The 17,964-nt window shown below is 40.8% G+C and overlaps 3 protein-coding genes across 3 annotated transcripts in view; all 3 read right to left on the bottom strand.

The window, feature by feature from the left end:
* The window catches only part of ulk2 (unc-51 like autophagy activating kinase 2), a 36,834-nt gene extending 33,334 nt beyond the window's left edge, over window positions 1-3,500 (bottom strand). The window contains exon 1 of the mRNA XM_070969868.1: window positions 2,323-3,500. Within this exon, the coding sequence (XP_070825969.1) occupies window positions 2,323-2,412 (90 nt within the window). The 5' untranslated portion in view covers window positions 2,413-3,500. The remainder of the gene's footprint in view (window positions 1-2,322) is intronic.
* Window positions 3,501-6,352: 2,852 nt separating this feature from the next.
* On the bottom strand, window positions 6,353-8,080 carry tmem97 (transmembrane protein 97). The gene is made up of 3 exons (XM_070970950.1): window positions 7,937-8,080; window positions 7,633-7,777; window positions 6,353-6,742 (listed from the first exon to the last, which is right to left on the bottom strand). The coding sequence occupies exons 1-3, from the start codon at window positions 8,048-8,050 to the stop codon at window positions 6,465-6,467; spliced, it is 537 nt and encodes a 178-aa protein (XP_070827051.1). The 5' UTR covers window positions 8,051-8,080; the 3' UTR covers window positions 6,353-6,464.
* An 875-nt stretch (window positions 8,081-8,955) lies between these two features.
* Window positions 8,956-16,456, bottom strand: LOC139336862 (tyrosine kinase receptor Cad96Ca). Its single transcript, XM_070971148.1, has 11 exons — window positions 16,346-16,456; window positions 16,149-16,242; window positions 14,936-15,134; window positions 14,588-14,726; window positions 12,414-12,512; window positions 12,083-12,243; window positions 11,785-11,922; window positions 10,970-11,081; window positions 10,478-10,577; window positions 9,322-9,421; window positions 8,956-9,118 (listed from the first exon to the last, which is right to left on the bottom strand). Exons 1-11 carry the CDS (start codon window positions 16,380-16,382, stop codon window positions 9,011-9,013), a joined length of 1,287 nt encoding a protein of 428 aa, XP_070827249.1. The 5' UTR covers window positions 16,383-16,456; the 3' UTR covers window positions 8,956-9,010.
* Between the last annotated feature and the right edge of the window lie 1,508 nt (window positions 16,457-17,964).

Here is a 17,964-nt window from a genome sequence, read left to right as displayed (position 1 = left end):
ACTTTGGGAGATCACGTGAGCTCAAAGGCTCTCAGGACATGTGATGCACATGCAAACACCCTGCTGAAGACACAGAAATAAACCCAGGAGAGGCAGCCCATGCATTTATGCCCATGATACAAACACACAAACAGTATGGACAAACAGGAGGCTATGGAAGGAATTCTATGAATAAACAGACACACTTTCCAAATGAATCTAGGCTAAAAGGAGATGTTCCTGCTCTGCCAGTGCACTCTAGAGCCTACAGCCTGGCATAGAATCCAACACATGAGTGAGACTGCCTGCGAGTGACATGACGCTGTGTGTGCGTGTGTGTGTGTGTGTGTGTGTGTGTGTGTGTGTGTGTGTGTGTGTGTGCCAACTGAGCTGCATCCATCTCCAACTCACTGACAGCCTGCTCAGTCAAGTGTGACTGAGCTGCTGCCACTACACCCAAAGACAAAAACCATGACCCTGCTGGCCCATCATGCAATGCTGGAGGGTGAGGAGGTGTGGGCATGGGGGGAGAGACAAACTAAACTAATGGCTTGGTAGTGCACCACATAATGGACAGTTAAGGAGTGCAGAGTAAGCAGTTCTCTGTCTGCTCAGAGTCATGCTGCAAATACAGAAGCACATTTTCATTTTCCAAAATAATGCATGATCTCATTTATGAATCACAGCCGATTACAGAGGTGTGAGCAACAAAGAGATTAGCATCAGCAACACTGCAAGCAGACGTTGGCCCAAGGTGTTATGATAGACTGTGCGTCAACTGACAGCAGAAGACGGACACAGAAGGAATGTCAACACGATTTTATATCTTACTTGGCTACTTAAAAAAATTTATATTTTTAGCCAACATAACCCTCAAAAAAGTTAAAAAACACGTGTCCAGAAACCACGTAGTTTGGGGCAGAGGGCATGTGAGAGGGGGGCTTCAGCTGACCGACATTTAACACACAGAGATTACACACCTGAAACTTTTGGGTAGTGGAATAATCTGTGCGGCATTTAGAGAAGAGAATCCCAAGCGTTCAAAAACTGATATATTTACATCTAATTCCTCTTCCAGCACTTTCATTTTATTGCCTTTAAGAAGAGTAAGTTCAGAGATTTTTAAAGGTGTTGGAAAAATAATTTGAGAGCTGACAATTTGACCTTGTACTCACACAAAATTACATCTTTAAAAAGCTTTGGGTTTGTTTTATGTGTATTTGTTGTTAAATTGGTGTACTGGGGAATTACTAACAGTCAAAAACATAATTTTTAATGCAATTTGTTGATCATGCTGCCTTATCTCTTTGCCTTTGTACAATTTCTTGGTATTACAGTGTAACAGGAGCTCATACGTAACATTCAACACTGCCTCACCAATGAAGCAATCCATCTCGTCTGCTGCATGCAGGTGGCTCTAACCTTCCTGTTCATCTGGTGTGGAAATAATCCTATAAATAGGCTGAATGGCATGGAGATGATAGGACTTACACAGTAAATACACTGATCACATGCCAAGGCCGTTCTATCACGACGGGGAGGCATGTGAGCAGTGGACGGATGTGCCCACACATGCACAGCTTCCAGTGATGACCGTGTGATTGTTTGCAGGCCTACATTCAGCTCAGTTTCCAGGCTGTGAGGTACTTATCAATTCAATATTAGCAGTCTCTGCCCAGACTACGACAGGGAGTGTGGGGATGCTCTAATGTGGCTTTCACTGAGGAATTCAGGACCATCTGTTTCAAACCAGTAGTAATGGTGGCAACATGATGTCATCTCCTGCATCTCTTAAACCTACAAAAACAAACATATCGACTAATGTGCCCTCCTGTGATAGAAAATCACACCCCAGGCGAATGATGAGTGAACTCGATTTCTGAGCATTAAGTTAACAATCTAATAGGTTTCAGTGTGAATGAACCTTGTGCACCTCTTACATAAGGGAGGCCTGTATCCTTAAAAAGGCAAAGGGAAAATCACTGCACCCCATCCTCCCTCAGTACGTCAGCAAGTCATTCACTGCTGCCTGACTCATCCATTTCATGAATGAACCAAACGACATAAATACACTTATCCAACTGTGTGGCTGATGAAACAACACTGAAATCACCTGTCACAGCATGACTGCACAGTGCATCAGACTTGATCTTCATGTTTAGTCATAAAATAGCACTTGAAAAAAAGGTGGTAAAAAACAGCCCACATATGCTGCTGCACAACTGCATTCACCAACGCTACTGACTGACCCAGATTCTCTAATGAAGCTGCCTACTGTCCCCCTTTTCGTACCACGCGAAGAGGGAGAAGAACAGAAGAAAACATTGCAGGCAAGCTATTTACCTTCCTGTGCCTTCCTTTGAACACCACAGCAAAGGCTCCATGTCCAACCAGGTCTTTTCTGCTGTACTCAAAATCTCCCACAGTCTCCATTGCGATGGGCTGGCGGTCCAGCTGATGCTGGGCACTGATGGACAGCCTTGAATGTTGCTCTCCTCTTCTGAAAATAATCCTGGAGCAAAACGATCCACTCAGTCCTGGTGATGCTGCTTCTTGCACTGCGGATTTATTTCATGACAGGCTGCTCTGATTTGCCTTATTGCATAAATGAGCGATGCAGTCAGGACATCATGCACTCACATGCCCTTTAAGTAGGTTGAGATGTTTGTCATATCACACAAAACAGACGGCTCTGAGCATGGCTAACAACAATCCTGAGCTAAACTGTATCAGTGCCAGCTGTCAGTCTTTGACCCAGTTGGATAGCTGCAATCCAGCTTTGCATTACTCTCCAAGGAGGCTCACTAACACACTGTGTGTCCGCGGTCACCTAACCTATTGAGAGGGGCAGTCTACATGATGCCAACCCCGCTGGACATGACCATGCAAAGACTGGAAGCAGCTGCAGACACCGAGCTATCTGTTAGCCTGACAGTGACATAACCCAGTGGCTACACCTAACGTCATAGCTGCTGCCCATAGCAGGTCTCTGCAAACATGCTAACTACAATATATAAATAACGTTACCTTGTTTGGTGAGACTGAATGATTTTTACCTGCTTCTATCTAAAATATACTCGTCCTAGCAAGCTATAAAACAAGCCAACATCAGCGAGCTAGTCCACGGTCCGTGTTAGCATAAAAACCTCAGGATGCAACACAAATGTCAACACAGAACTGTTGTTTTTGTGAAGGCGTTAGTCCTTATTGTGTGTCTTCTTCAACAAGGTGTCCAAGTCCACAAGTCACATTTCTCTCCTCTTGAAAAAGATTGATGTTTCCCCAGTGGACGTTAATTTCATCCGTGTGACACTTCGTTGTTTCCTTCGCCGTCAAGTCTGACAGGACAGCTAACGTTAGCATTAGGCGCAACTGTCGCTTTCGATTTTATTTTCTTCCACGTTCAGTTACTGTACGTTAGCTGGCTAACATAGACTGTGCAGTTTTTAATCACTGTTCAGGTCTGTCACATCACAACAGACGGCAGGCTCCTCCGCTCTGCCATCAGCTGAAACAATACTGGAAGCGAGGGCCATGTTCCTACTTTATAAGCGATCCGTCCGCGGAGGATAGCTTTACACCTCTCCATCCGCTGCGAGGGTTAGTCCGTCTACTGAGGCAGCCATGAAAAGTTTTTATTCTTATTATGTAAATAAACTAACCTGATTATCTACATTGCATTAAAAGCATTGTTTGTATTTATATGTACTTTTGGTCGGTCAAGTGTGAGAAGGATGTGTACTGAGGGTCTTGGTGGGATCGACAGGAGCTGATGAGAGGTTATAGTTCAAAACATGAGATTTTACTAGAATTAAGTTGGAGTGACTTTGGCTGCATATTAAATAAATAATCTTGGAATATTTGAGTTGTATAATATATATTTCAGATATTTACTGCTGCATGATCGCATTGTTTTTTTTTTGTAACAAATAGAACTGGGAGAAAATAGGAGGATCTCACTGTGAAAAGATGATATATTTCATCAAAAAACGTTCATTTATTTTGATGTGACATGATTGAATAAAAATGAAACACAGGTATTGATGTAAAGGTAGCCTGACAAATCACACACAGTTCATCACACTCACGCTGAGGCTCAATCATGTGACAACATAGCATATTTTATCAAGCAGTGAAAATTCAACTTTTTTGACAAAATAAACATATATCATAAAAAAGAGACGGGGGGAACCAGGGAAAGATAGAACAAGTTTATTGCTTACTGTTGGCTACATTGTGCACCCTTTGTTTAGATTTGACACCCTCTAGTGGCTGAAAACAGAACCAGTAGTAATCTTTTGTTTTCACGACACCTGACACCGAACAACACCTGAACTGTAAGACACACCACAGGCTTCATAACTCGACATGCCTGTGGTTTTTCTATGATCTGTGGGACTTAGGAACCTGGGCGAGGTACATTCTGCAATTAAAATTATTGTGGTGGGCATGTTACAAACTGATTCCAGTATGTTCAGATACAAGCTTACATATATGATTACTTTTAAGGCAACAAAAAACAAGGGTTTGATATAGTCTAATATCTTAGAGTGTGTATATGTGGAATACATGTTTTGCCCCTTTTATAATTGAGCAAATCATATTACACTGCTCAATGCATTACTCACCATAAATTAAATGTATTTTTGGCAGGTAGGACAGCAGGATGGCATAAAAATTAATAACAATGGAAAACTTTATATAAAACATTTTCAAAATTGCTTACTTTACTCATCAAAACTATAAATTTGCAAGATAAGAAGTGTGTTTTCTATACAGGCACAAGGATTTGCTAGCCTGAGGTATCTCAATAAACCTCCTTTAATGAACCAGGAAAGGTAGTATTTAAACAAAAAATAATAATAATAATAATGATTGAATGATGAAGAAAGTAGACTCAGTTTGACCAGTGACTGATCAGCTGTTAAAAAGGAGCTTGAGGTAGCACCACAGCTGCACCAGTATTCCCCCCTCTGGTAGTGCTTCAGATACTGTGTGCTGCTTGTCTGAGCAGCACAAAAGGTCAGATGAGCAGCAGATGACCAAACACTGAATTTGTAGAGGGGTCCATCACTCTAGCTGTCCTCTCTGTGCAGCCCTCCATTGGAGACCAAATAAATGGCAAATAAAAATGATTTTATTATTTTGTGAGGGCATGCAGAGACATTAGTGTATAGATAAGAATGAGAGCAGAGGAACTGATGAGCCGGAGCTCTTGGTTCTATCATGTTAGTTAGATTTTGCAGCACTCCAGTAACATTATGTGTAAAGTTCATCTGGATGTGTTGCACTTTGCCTTGTATTGAAAGGTATTTTTGTTTCAACATAAACTTCACAAAGATATGATTTTTTGCAGAATTGTTCTATTGAATTATATTATATTGCTGAGGGGTACCAAGAGCTGGTACCTCAGTGTGTTGTACTATGTATAGAAGGAGGAACAAGTGTAATAATGTGCAAATAACAAAGGCAAATCAGGTGTGTGAAAGCAATTCATGATGCCAAAGGCTAAGGGAAAACACTGTTGGTGCGGTGTGTGTAAATCTTTTATAACACTGGATGCCCTTATTGCAAAAATGTGACAGATATCTAAGTTTGGTAGTAGTGTGGTGAACCAGTGCTGTGCTTGTTTTACAAAAACTGCTCTTCCATCAATTTAAGTCTGAGAAAATAAGTCTGATGACATCTTTGGGGATTGTTATCTAGGCTTGAACTTGAGAGAGCATTTCAGGCTGTGTTCTGAAGTGAACAGTGTGTTCTGCTGTTTTGTTGGCATTCAGGAACAGCTTGAACATCAAACCACAGGTTGTCCTCCCTCCTGTCTATGGGATGACTCATATCTGTCAAAGATGCTGCCATTAGAAGACTTTTAAAATGTGCTGATGCTGTGTTTACAGTCATGGATTCCATATTGGTGGTGCGATGTTGCCCATGACTTCACTGCTTTTATTATGTATGCTCTATCATTAGGATTGTGCCTATTCCCAGGTTTGTACTTGTTGTTTATTTGTTGGCTTTTCTTTGCTTGCTGATGATATTTCTCTCGCTTTTAAAAATAAAATGTTGAAAATATCCTGTGCTTTGCAAGTACATGCATTCCATTTGTGTTAAATAAATGTTAATTCCATTGACATTGATAATATCTACAGTTGGAGTGTCTTCACCAAAAAAGAATGCAGCCGTTATTAATGCTATTAATTACAACTGTATTTCAAAATCAAAAGAATTACAATGAGGGCATCGTGGTGGCCTAGAGGTTTAAAATGCTGAATACTGCATATATCTGCAAAACACAAAACATGTTCACCAAACAAGCATTTATTCTTAGAGAGTGACATTTAAGTGCTCATTCTGGCTGGTTTAACAATGGCAATTTCCACCAATCATATTGCTACGCAGTCAGACTCACACAGTCTCTCACATAAACTGTGTGTATATCACGTACAAAGGTACATTCAGAGAGACAGCTGTGGTCTGGTTATGAGTCAGTTCTTCTTCTTGGTGCTGGCTGATGTGTTTCCATACTTGGTGGAGGTAGAGTTGTATGTGGAGGACAGCAGCATGGTGAGGAGCAGCAGCAAAGGCACAAGCAGGTAAGGAGCATATATGGAGACCAGCAGCCAGCGCTCCTGCTGGGTCTGGGGACCAGGATGGGGCTCCACGGGAAACTGATAGAAAAGGATGTGACCTAGGATCGGGAGCAGAGTGGTGGCCACGTGTGCGGAATACACAATGGCAGGAGTCCTGATCCACTTACAGCCACCTGAAAGACCAGAACCACACTGAGTGATCAAGAGATGCTCCAGGCTGCAGGTTTCTGTGATAGCTCCAGGCCCTGAAGTCTGTGACTGATTATCCAGGATAACAAGGACACCACAGATAGGACACAAGAGCACTTGCTGTTTAATTTTTGAATGTAATTTTTCAAATGCTGTAAGCACCACAAAAGAAAATCCATTCACCTTGATTTGGGGGGGTGAAAAAATATATCAAAACCAAAGCTACATATAAGAAGAAAGCCTAAATGAGAAAATCCTGGTCAAAATATAATGTTAATTATACATATCCACACTGCATTGTCCCTTTGTTTATGTTCTCCATTCCTCACACCTGCTGTTTTTTAGTGTTACGACAGGAAAAAGCCAACAGAGGTCAGCTTTGAGCTAACTTTTGTCCTGGCCGATGATAACCAGCGTATGGAAGCGACACACCGAACTCCATTAAAAAAAACTCTTCATTTAATTCGGCCTCGTTCAACGGTGAAAACAGGCTACGTCAAAAATAATTCATATTAATGCCCCTTCTAATGAGGAAAAAATAACTTTTAGTCCCACAGGTCTAACTATGTTTGCAAAGATGTCACAGAATAAAATAAGAATTTCTTCACAGTCTGCTTGCTCAGCGCATGAAATCAACTGAGAGCCAATGGGTTATTAATGTGGATATGTTATGTAATTAGATACAGAAAATGTAGGCCGAATTCAATTATAGGTCGTTATAAATCCAAAATTCATTCATGTTATTGTGAGTGTTTCTGTGTCACTTAGCAGTGCATCATCAAAGAGACAGATGTTTAAACACAGAGAGGCAAGAGACCACCTCCACGACCGACTACCTCAACAGATTCAACACAAGCATGGTGCGTTCACTGACCTTTAAGGAAAGCGTAAGCCGCAATGGGAAAGAAAGGCATTTGAAACAAGGCTTCGCAATAAATGAAAGACTTGAACCACTCTGGAGGATCCATCATCATAGGGTCTTTGAACTCCTGTGCATACCACCTAAGAAGATCCTTCAGCTGGTGGAAAGAAATGTTTAATGAGTGAATTGATTTATAGCCACAAAGCAGGTGATTCAAACTTTGTAACTTGTATTATTCTTGTTTTTTACAGTCTATACAGTGTGCCTATCTTGCACTGAAACTTTGTTTCTGTTTTCTTCCGGCATTGACACTTACCGGCTGAGGAAACACATATCCAGGAAGCAGGGCTTGTAAGTCAATAAATAATGTGACTGGAATATGAGAGGCAAAATAGAAGAAAAAAATCAGCTCTAACACACGGATAGCCATGATCTCTTTCCCAGAACCAACGACACATATGACAGGAGGAAGGATGGACTGAGTAGCGTGTAGAAACGCGTGTTCTCAGGATGAATCCCATTGGCTCACAGAGGGAGATGGGGGCGTTCTCGATGGCATTCTCCAATCACGTAGGAATGGTCCTGGACATGCTACTTTAAGTGCTCCTCGAAAATGTCGGAATTATTCGAACAAATATCTTTGCGCAGATGTGATATTTTGTAATAGTTTTTTGTTTTGTTTTGTTTTGTTTTGTTTTGTTTTTTAATCATTTTTTGGGTTATTTAGTAAGTTATTCTTTTTTCTTTTCAACTTAATCTGTTTATTAGTATACATAGTCTTTTAGATGATCTTGAACTGTAATTTCTGGTCTGTTGTATATTACATTACATTACATTACATTAAACTACATCAATACATTGCTAAAAAGATAATAAGCTGCCAATATTCAATTTGAAATCAATACTGAAACAAGCTAGAATTCAAATATAGAGGTGATTAAAAAAATAACTGCTAATAATAAATAAGTAAACACACAAAATTGGTTTTAGAGAGAAAACGTACAGTTTTTGATCTACATCAGATATAGGGGAACAGCAGATGATGCACATCACATATAAAATTGTTGTTTTAACTGAGTTATCAAAAAATAGGACAAATGAAAATAAAGAAAACTAAAGTTGAAACTTAAAACATGACTAATGTACTAATCTACAGTGACAAATAAGAAAATATAAGTATGTTGTACATAATTGTTACAACCCATGTGATATCACTTTACTTTCCATTTGTATTTATATCATTTCTGTGTGTTATGCGTGATCATCTCAGAGTTTCTATGTTTGAAACAGTGCTTGAAGGGCTGCCCCAGCGCAGATAAAAGTAGCCTAAAAAATGTGTGTATTGTTTTAAATATACATCACAGTTAACAAAATTTAACAGTAAATTCATTCAGATGGGATCTTCCAAGGTGACGCTGGCTGCTCGTAGACATTTAGCTTCATGATATTCCGCCTCATCTTTTACCAAAAGCTGCGAACTCTCAACATCCACATAATCCTGCAAAAAGGAGCACAGAAGAGTATATATATATACACACACACACACACACACACACACACACACACACACACACACACACACACACACACATATATACATATATATAAGCACAAGGTAGTAATAAAACAAGCACAAGGTGGCAATAAAACTGTGATGAGCACTTCACTTTCTAGATTTAAGTGTCCCCAGCTGTTCCTTACCGCATCGTTTTCAATGATGTTCTCCAGCATGCAGACAATGTCTTTGAATGAGGGTCTCAGAGTGTATGGATCCAGCCAGCAATCTTGCATGATATGAAGTCTGAGGGGTTTGGACATTCAAGAGATTCATCATGTTATGAAAGTTGATTTTATTGTCACTGACAAAAGGACTCTCCACCCAGCAATAATAAAACACAGTGGGAAATTGCTTTCTGTGTGAGGGCTGGGTGAAAGCCTGCAAAAGCCAGACAGCAGTCTTTTAATCAGCAGGCTGGAGGTTCAATCCCCGTTCAGAGTGTCACAGATGCTTCTGATAACACTGATCTGATTTTCTAAGGTATAATATCAATCAATTAGAAGATCTCATCTTGGGCTCTGTTTAATTGTGATTGGCAATTTTTCAAAACTTTTTGATACCTTGCACATTAAACTGTTAAACTCGAGAGCAATAGAGAACATAACCAGCAGATGAATGGACAATGAAAATAATTGGCTCCAGACATGCATCTCTGTGTCAGACATCTGTGATGCAGTGTGCTCCTCACTGGTTAAACATTGCCAGTTCAAATGCCTGCTGTGCAAGAAAATGTGCAACATTGAGTTATCCCATGCATTAATCTGCCCAGCACTCACATTCATGTCCTTCAGGAAAAGCAACATTTTCAAGTTACTGCATGTTTTTTTGACTTCTCGGTCATATAAAGGATTAATTTATGATGCTGCATATTGTGCATAAAAAGTGGCGCTCAAAATCCAATCCATTAAACAATCATGTATACATTTGTTCAGATCAGTTCAGTTCAGATCTTTGTTGTCTCCTGAAGGGAAATTTGATTTAAAGTAGAAGGAAAAAACACAAATACAACATACAAAAAGAAATGAGACATCGATCACAACAGTTAGAGCATTAAAAAGATATGTCTGTTCACTGAATGCATCAGACCATTGGAATAGTGCTGCTAAGCAGTACAGTCAAGATTTAGTGCAAATTAAGCATATTAATTGCAGACCACTACTGCTTGTTGCGACTCATCCGACATCATTCTGTAATGCTTTTGGTGTGTATTGATTATAGACAGCTGCCAAAACTGCTTGTCTAATGCAGCTTTTGAAACGTGGACGAACATGTTTTGTGTAATTGTCAGTTTTCACTTACATCTCTGGTCGGCAGCCTTCAGGGTTTGTGTTCTTATGACCAATACAGATGTGGTAAACCACTGTCTCTGATGTCTCCAGGTTTGGATATGGCAGCAGACCTGAAAATGGAATATTTTTCAAGGTAGATGTTTCCAAATTGAAACAAACCCACGTGACATTTTGAATCAATCTAACATATCCTTTTCTTTAGTTACCTGCTGTCATGTTTAATTTCATGCTTTCAACTGTTTTGTAAAACTACGCATCACCATACTGAGGACATCATCATGATCATGAGCTTCTCAAACAGACCAGTATTCTGTGTTTTTTTAATTTGACCAGTTTCACATTTTCTCAGACTAATAACATTGTATTACAGTGCAAGGGAATGTGATACTGTTTTTTATTTCCATCAAAAAGACACACTGTCCTTGTATTTTAGGTTAAACTCATATGTTTAATCATTTTATGCTACACATCTTGTAAGTCACTACCTGAGCCACCAACTCACCAAATGTCTGCATCTCCCATAGCACAATGCCAAACGCCCACACGTCTCCCTTGAAGCTGTAATAGTTGTTCTTGAAGTATTCAGGTGGGTACCAGCGCAGCGGCACTCGCTGCTGTACAAGTTACAAACAATGGAAAATGTGATTTTCCATTCAGAAATGTGAAAACCAGCTCATGCCAACTGATACTCACACCACAGACCAACAAATAAAGTTTTAAAACAACTTGTCACATAAATGTATAGTGTCACCAGTAGCTATAATATATTGGTGGGATTTGAATAAACTAATGAGCTCATGGTAGAACTCATGAGTAATCTTTATGTCACATTAGTGATGCTGTTACTGCTGGTCTTTCAGTCAAGGCAACATCTCTGCAAATGTTGCTTCCTGTTGCAGAGGATGTTCATAATTCCCCCTCAATATATGCAACCACACATACATAATGTCAGTGTGGTCAGTGTGGAAAGTTGTGTGTGTCACAAAAACATTTTGATTGAGCTGCATGTGGACTTGCACTGCCTGTCTGCAGCAAATGTCTGCCAAGGACTGACAACCGTGTCAGTCATTTCACAGTAAAAAGGTGATGATTTATGTTAATATGATCCATACAGGAGCACATATGAACACTCAAGTTACAATTTGGACTAGCTGTGACCTGTTCAAGTCAAATGATTGTATCATGTTAGGTTTGTAGGACCTGACCACTTGAACTTGACTACTTGTAGTGTGTGTGTGTGTGTGTGTGTGTGTGTGTGTGTGTGTGTGTGTGTGTGTGTGTGTGTGTGTGTGTGTGTGTGTGATGTCACTGTCTTACCCGTGGGTTCCTCCAGCGGCTGCTGCGGCGGCTTGTCATGCGTGTTAAGTCTCGGGCCAGGCCAAACTCCGCCACTTTGACCTCCCAGGGAAACTTATTGACCATGATGTTCCTCAGAGCCAAGTCACAGTGCACAATCTGCATGGAAGACCACCGCTCAACATGTGTCTGGTATGCATTTGTGTGTGTGTGTGTGTGTGTGTGTGTGTGTGTGTGTGTGTGTGTGTGTGTGTGTGTGTGTGTGGGTGTGTGTGTGTGTGTATGTGTGTGTCTGTGTTAAAGACTGTCATGTTTTTACCATTTTGGAGCGCAGGTGCTGCATCGCCAGAGCGATGTGGTAGGAAGTGATGGTGAGGAGGCTCTGCAGCTCAGGGTCTGCACTCAGTTGGACTCTGTTGGTCTGCAGGAAGGTCCTCAGAGTGCCACAGCTCACATATTCCATGATCAGAATGAAAGGCTCTACATGAATGAAAACACAGAGGGAGGATGGACGACTTACAGAGTGGTTCATATCTCAGGTTTCAACTATCTTCCTCTTCTATCTTTCAGCCTGGACCGCTCGAGAGCAGGACAGTTGTTTCAAGACAGTTTCATTCTTGCGGAGGAGTAACAGTCTGTGCGTCTCTCACCCTCAGTGGTGTTCCAGTCCAGTAACTGGAGGATGTTCTTGTGGTGCATCAGTTTCCTCATGATGGCAATCTCTGTGTCCACATGCTTGGGGCGGACACCTCAAGAAAAAAAACGAGAGAAAAATGAAAGCTTGGCTTTGTAACTGAACTCTACATCTGAATCTAGGAAGACTCCAAAGGTTAAACAACCCCAGTTCATCTCAACTGAAATCTGCAATGTGAAGGTGCTCTCAGCCTGACATTCTGAATATGAGTAATAATAACAATATGAACCAGAAATGATCAAAACTGCAAACTGAGACAAACCTCAGTTTAAATGACCGTAATAGTTTCATATGAATTATATTTCAGCCACATGTAGCTGCTCCAGCACGTCACCACATTGTCAGAAGGGTCTGGAACCTTAATGTGTCTGTTTACATGACAAACCAGGTCTCTTTTTCTACTTACTATAATGTAGAGTACATGTCTACTCATGTTCCTGCCTAAACAGTGCAGCTTGGTTTGGGTTGAGTCTAAATGTAGGTTCAATTTTACTGTTATATGCTATATGCACTTGTGCATTTTCATATACAAAAAGACTTCAGAAATACTTTACTGACACCTGTTAAATACAAATGTTGGCATCGTCAGGCAGGTCATAACAACAGAAACACAAAGGGCTACAAAAAACTGGTATCTAGCTATCTAGTGGTATGTAGCCATGTGGGTGGTTTTTGTTTTATGTGCCCAAGTTATGAGACATCTGTCTCTGAGGATTCTTCTTCAGTGATAGTTATCCTGGATGCTGAAGTAGTCCTTAGAAAAACTGTTTACAGTGTGATTGTTGACACTGTTTCTGGTTAGAGGTGTTGCTTTTTAAACTTTGAAATATCCATGTTTAATGCAACAAATGAAACTCATTTCCATTAAAATGTAGTGCTGGCATGTGTCAGAGGTGGATGTCTCATAACCTGAGCTCATAAAATGAGACTGAGTGACCAAATATGTTCATTTGTAATTTGAGGGCACTGACTCTGCAGAGTATATAAAGGAACATGACTGTAAGGTGATGATCATGGCAATACTGAGCGTATTTCTGACATCCTATGTGGTGTAAGGTAAAAAAGCCAACGCGCTGGCTCAGTGTAGAAGAGATGGGCTGAGTGTTTCATAGCTTCCTTCACACATTCTTACCACAGCATCACATCCTAAAATGATGGCATTTTTATGTCATTTGACTGTAATTCATCATGCTGCAAGCAAATTGTATCTTGTTGTGCATCAGGGTCAGAGTCAGGGTTCGGGCCAACCCTAACATTGGAGCAGCAGAAATAAGATGTGATGCACATTTTTATTGACACATTCATATTACACACAGTACACTGTTTGTTTTTAGCTCTGCTTTGGTCTCCATCAGCACCGAACAGCTAGATGCTTTCTGTTCCCAGCGAGTCACACGCTGGGCAGGTAGTGTACATTGGGGTTAAGAGCTTCCTGCTGCTGATGATAGCAGTGACAAAAAAAAAAACAGTAAGCTGCAGGCCGGAAAACCAAAACACTGACCTTAAACTTGCTAAAAAGTTTCTCAGAGCTGACGGGAACTGCAGAATCAGGCAACAATACTCTGTGGGTTCATTGCACCTTTCACTGTACATGTAATTACAGCCACCTCGACAATGAACCCTCTCTAAAACTGAGCTGAAATATAAAATAGACAGGTGCTTCCAGTGTAAGATGCATGTGATTGCTGCTCGCACTGATGCTGGTTAAAATTAAACTTTACTCTTTATGAAAATTATGCACAGTAGACGAGTAGAGGTAAAAGCAGTACAACAGTACAAGTAGCCTTAATCATTTCTGAGTATCAGGAGGGTTAAAAAGGGTATGGAAGAATAGGAGCATGCAACATGTGTGTTGGACCGTTTGGACCAGTCCAGTGTAGTATTTCCATTCATTTGCAGTGGAATTTATCTCCAAGAAAGTATGCAACACAAAGTATCCCATTAATCTGTTCACACTTCTCTTACCATTTACTTGGGCTTGAGTTTACTGAAACCCACATAAATTATAGATAAAGGATAAATGCATCTGCACGTTGACTTTACGTCAACAACTGCCTGATTAGTTCTGCCTGCACGGCAGATCTGCCTTAAAGAACTGCTTGAAGGTCCAAACATCCAAAAAGTATGTACCTTCCTTGCTGATCTTGCAGGTGAACATGCTGTGGCCCTTACACGTCCCTCTGGTCATCCTGGCCTGGTAGAAGACACCCTCCTTCCCTGCTTTGATCAGCTGCAGCAGGTTCAGGTCTGACTTGGTGAAACGAGGAGCCTTAAACAAATGCCATAAGAGGTGTCTTTGTAGCATCAGGCAGAGCACAGTGTCACACATACAGTTAACATTCAGTTTAGCCTATCTTGCATGTGACATGTCCTCTGCCGTGTCTTCAGCTGACTACTGATGGAATCAAGCACCTCTAAAATAGGTCAAATATGTGACAGCATGGATATTTCATGCAGACCGTGGTGTATCAGTGGTACCTGCTGCAGGCCTTTCCACAGCTTCCTGGAGGAGGACCTGACTGTGCTGCTCTGCTGCAGGGGAGTTTGGGGAGGAGGCTCGCATTCCTCCACTGCTGGGACTGCCCTAGCATGCATGATAGGAGCTTCAAGACGAGGAGCAATACCCACAAACAGCTTTCCCCGCAGCTCTCGAATGGTCTGGACCAAAGAACAATATCTACAAGAAAAATTGGTGGAAACTGTGAGACATGTTAAACTGTACAAGGCTTGAGGTAGTAATAGTCCAACAGAAGCTCAGGGCAGCTGTGCCAGGGGGGTGCTACTTTCTGGGGAGATGACACAGAAAAATATATATATGTAGGATGAAAAACAAAAGTTGGAACGGGTGATGTGTCTGTGGGAACAGAATGAAGGCTTCTGTTAGAAGAATTCATTTCATAAGAGATTTAGAAACATGGCAGTCCTTCCATTAATTCAATATTTCAGTAACTGAAACCAAGAAGGAAACCTTAATCTAGACTTTGAGTTAACAGCTTCATTTGGAAACGGGACCAAAAGTCAATAGAATAGAACACAACTTTACTTTCCACCGGAGTGGAAAATGATCTTGAGCAAAACACAAAATGTAGCATTTAACTTACAAAACAGGTAAACTATAGAATTAAAATACAGAACAAATGTGATAAAAAGCACTGAGTGGAAACGTGTAATGCTCATTGTTGTTGGATGGATGACAAGACACCTTTGCTGTTCTCAGAGCTGCACCACGAGTTTGCCAAAGTTCTGTCTCGAGACAAATGTAAATGGCATTTGGTTTGCCTGTGGTACATTTCAGTGGAAATTCATGGTGCATGCCATTTTCACAGCAGACATTTTGACATGGCAGGAAAACCACAGGTGTAACTAAAAATATTCGGAACGGTTGTGTTCCATTGGCAGGTATTTACCATTGGCATGGCCAATTAGGTCATTTAAATGGAAAGGAGATATTGATAATGTTATGAGATCACCCGTGCTGATACCTGTTCGTCCGTTCTATTTCTGTGAAAACTAAAGCCCTCAGTGTTCCCATTAACTGAAACTGGTGAGGAGATATCTGGAAATATTCATTCAAAGGCAGCTGCACTTGTTGATTTAGTCTTGAATATGCTACACTTCAGCTGGCAAACCACACATTTTCTATACAAATCTGCAGTTTAAACAAATCAAATGAGGCTTCAGCCTCTCTTACTTTTTCAGACACACGGCCCCCAGCAATGTGAACACCAGGACGGTGAGGGAGAGGGCCCCTATGAGGATGCAAGCAAGTGGGTCCAGGGGCCGACCTGAAAGAGCCAACAGAACCAGATGAGTCAGCTGCAACATGCTGTCACAATGTGTCAGTGAACAGAGCTGGATGTGGACCTTATCTGTGAGAGCTGAGCTCACCTGAACACACAGTTCCTCTGGTGTCATTAGCAGCCATTGTGTCATCTGCTCAACAAAGAACATCACCTCAGTCTGGAAGCCGCTGAACTTACATCAGTGATCCAAAAAAAAGGCTGAGCAGGACGGATATTAAAGATGTTTAATTACAAATCAAACAAATGGGACTTATTTTAAATTGATGCAATTTTACATAAGGAGGCAAAATAGTGATGTTTTCTCAGTTTGCTGTAAGAACAGGGCTGCTGCTGTTTCATCCTGTGCAACCCATAATAACAAGATCACACAGGAAGAGGCACATTAAGCTCAGACATTCACATTAAATAATCTATTCCAGTATGAAACAGCCTTACCTGTGTTACCTGATGAACTCTAGTTCGATAAAGTCCATCCTTCACCAGCTGACGGCGATCAGAAAGCAGCTGGAGCAGTTAGGCTGAAGCGGTCTGCGTGGCTGTGGGCTGTTTACTCTGTTTGGAGCTACGTGAAATGCTGTATCCCTTAAAGAATTCAACCATGAGTTGTGTTGTCACCGGCAGGAGTTCTGTCAACCACAACATAAGCAGAGGAAATGAACAGAAGCAGCAGGTGGTTTGAGCTGCATGACACTCTGATTCACACTCTACCCGATGCTCTGCAGGCGTGTCAATACGCTCAACACTCAGCTGTGGTCATATCAACTCTTACACACATCAAACTTCGCTTGAACAGTAGTGACTAAGGACATAATAAAGCAATGACTGACCACTCATTAGGCTATCTGGGATTTGAAGGTTTTACATGAAACTAAAATGTAAATTGAGGCATATGAGAAACCCACCAGGTATTCTAAATCTAAATCAGTTCATTAACGTTTGTTTCAGCTGAATTATTTCAACCACAAATCAAAAAAGCAGGGCTTGTGCAAACATATTGTATTTCTATGAGAAATTGTGAAGCAAGTGTATTTTTAACCCTTCTTTGATTCAGCACTCCATCAACTGGATTATTATGGAAGTATTCAGATCAAGTCAAGGTACTTCAGTAAAAATAGCAGTAAAATTATGTAAAAATACTCATTAAGTATAAGTGAAATATTATCAGCTAAAACTTTAAGTATAGAAGAGGTATTTATGTTATTGTTAAACTGATATAATTTAATACTGGATTATTATTATTACCGTTTTATTGTTATGTCAGCAGCATTTTGATGGTTGAGGTGGAGCAAATTCTTACCTGCTTTATATACTGCTGGGTTGTGTAATGTACTGTATAACTGCATCAAATGTATACACTCCATCAGGATTTTTAAAATGTAAAAAGTATGAATTATAAAATTGAAATCTTCCAGTGAAGTATATATACCTCAAAAAAAGTGCAGTACTTTAGTAAAAGTACTTAGTCACTGGATAGACTTGAGGATAGTCTCGAGTTCAGCTAGTCAGCCTCTGAGGTCTGATGCTTGCTGCTTGAGGGCCTAAACTGTGCTAACATGTCAGTGTGAGTGAGAGGAGGGTTAGAGGACAGAAATATCCTTGTTTCAGTTGCAGTCTTTACTTCGGGGGGTGTTTCTGCAGAGGCCCTGTATGTGGTTACCTCTTTCATCTGCAGGCAGGCTTCCTGCAGCAGCAGTGTGTTCATTT

The sequence above is a fragment of the Chaetodon trifascialis genome, chromosome 9 (assembly GCF_039877785.1).
Source record: "Chaetodon trifascialis isolate fChaTrf1 chromosome 9, fChaTrf1.hap1, whole genome shotgun sequence".
Lineage (NCBI taxonomy): Eukaryota > Metazoa > Chordata > Actinopteri > Chaetodontiformes > Chaetodontidae > Chaetodon > Chaetodon trifascialis.
This window is presented reverse-complemented; position numbering and strand designations above follow the sequence as displayed.

Bases quoted from the DNA above. Each gene is read 5' to 3' on its own strand.
- tmem97 (XM_070970950.1), bottom strand. From the start codon at position 8,050: ATGGCTATCCGTGTGTTAGAGCTGATTTTTTTCTTCTATTTTGCCTCT. The intron at 7,778-7,936 runs GTAAGTGTCAAT...TCTTTCCACCAG, and splicing joins GATATGTGTTTCCTCAGCCG to CTGAAGGATCTTCTTAGGTG. The intron at 6,743-7,632 runs GTCAGTGAACGC...CTGGTCTTTCAG, and splicing joins GGCTTACGCTTTCCTTAAAG to GTGGCTGTAAGTGGATCAGG.
- LOC139336862 (XM_070971148.1), bottom strand. From the start codon at position 16,382: ATGGCTGCTAATGACACCAGAGGAACTGTGTGTTCAG. The intron at 10,578-10,969 runs GTGAGTTGGTGG...TTCCATTTTCAG, and splicing joins ATGGGAGATGCAGACATTTG to GTCTGCTGCCATATCCAAAC. The intron at 9,119-9,321 runs GTAAGGAACAGC...TCCTTTTTGCAG, and splicing joins ACATCATTGAAAACGATGCG to GATTATGTGGATGTTGAGAG.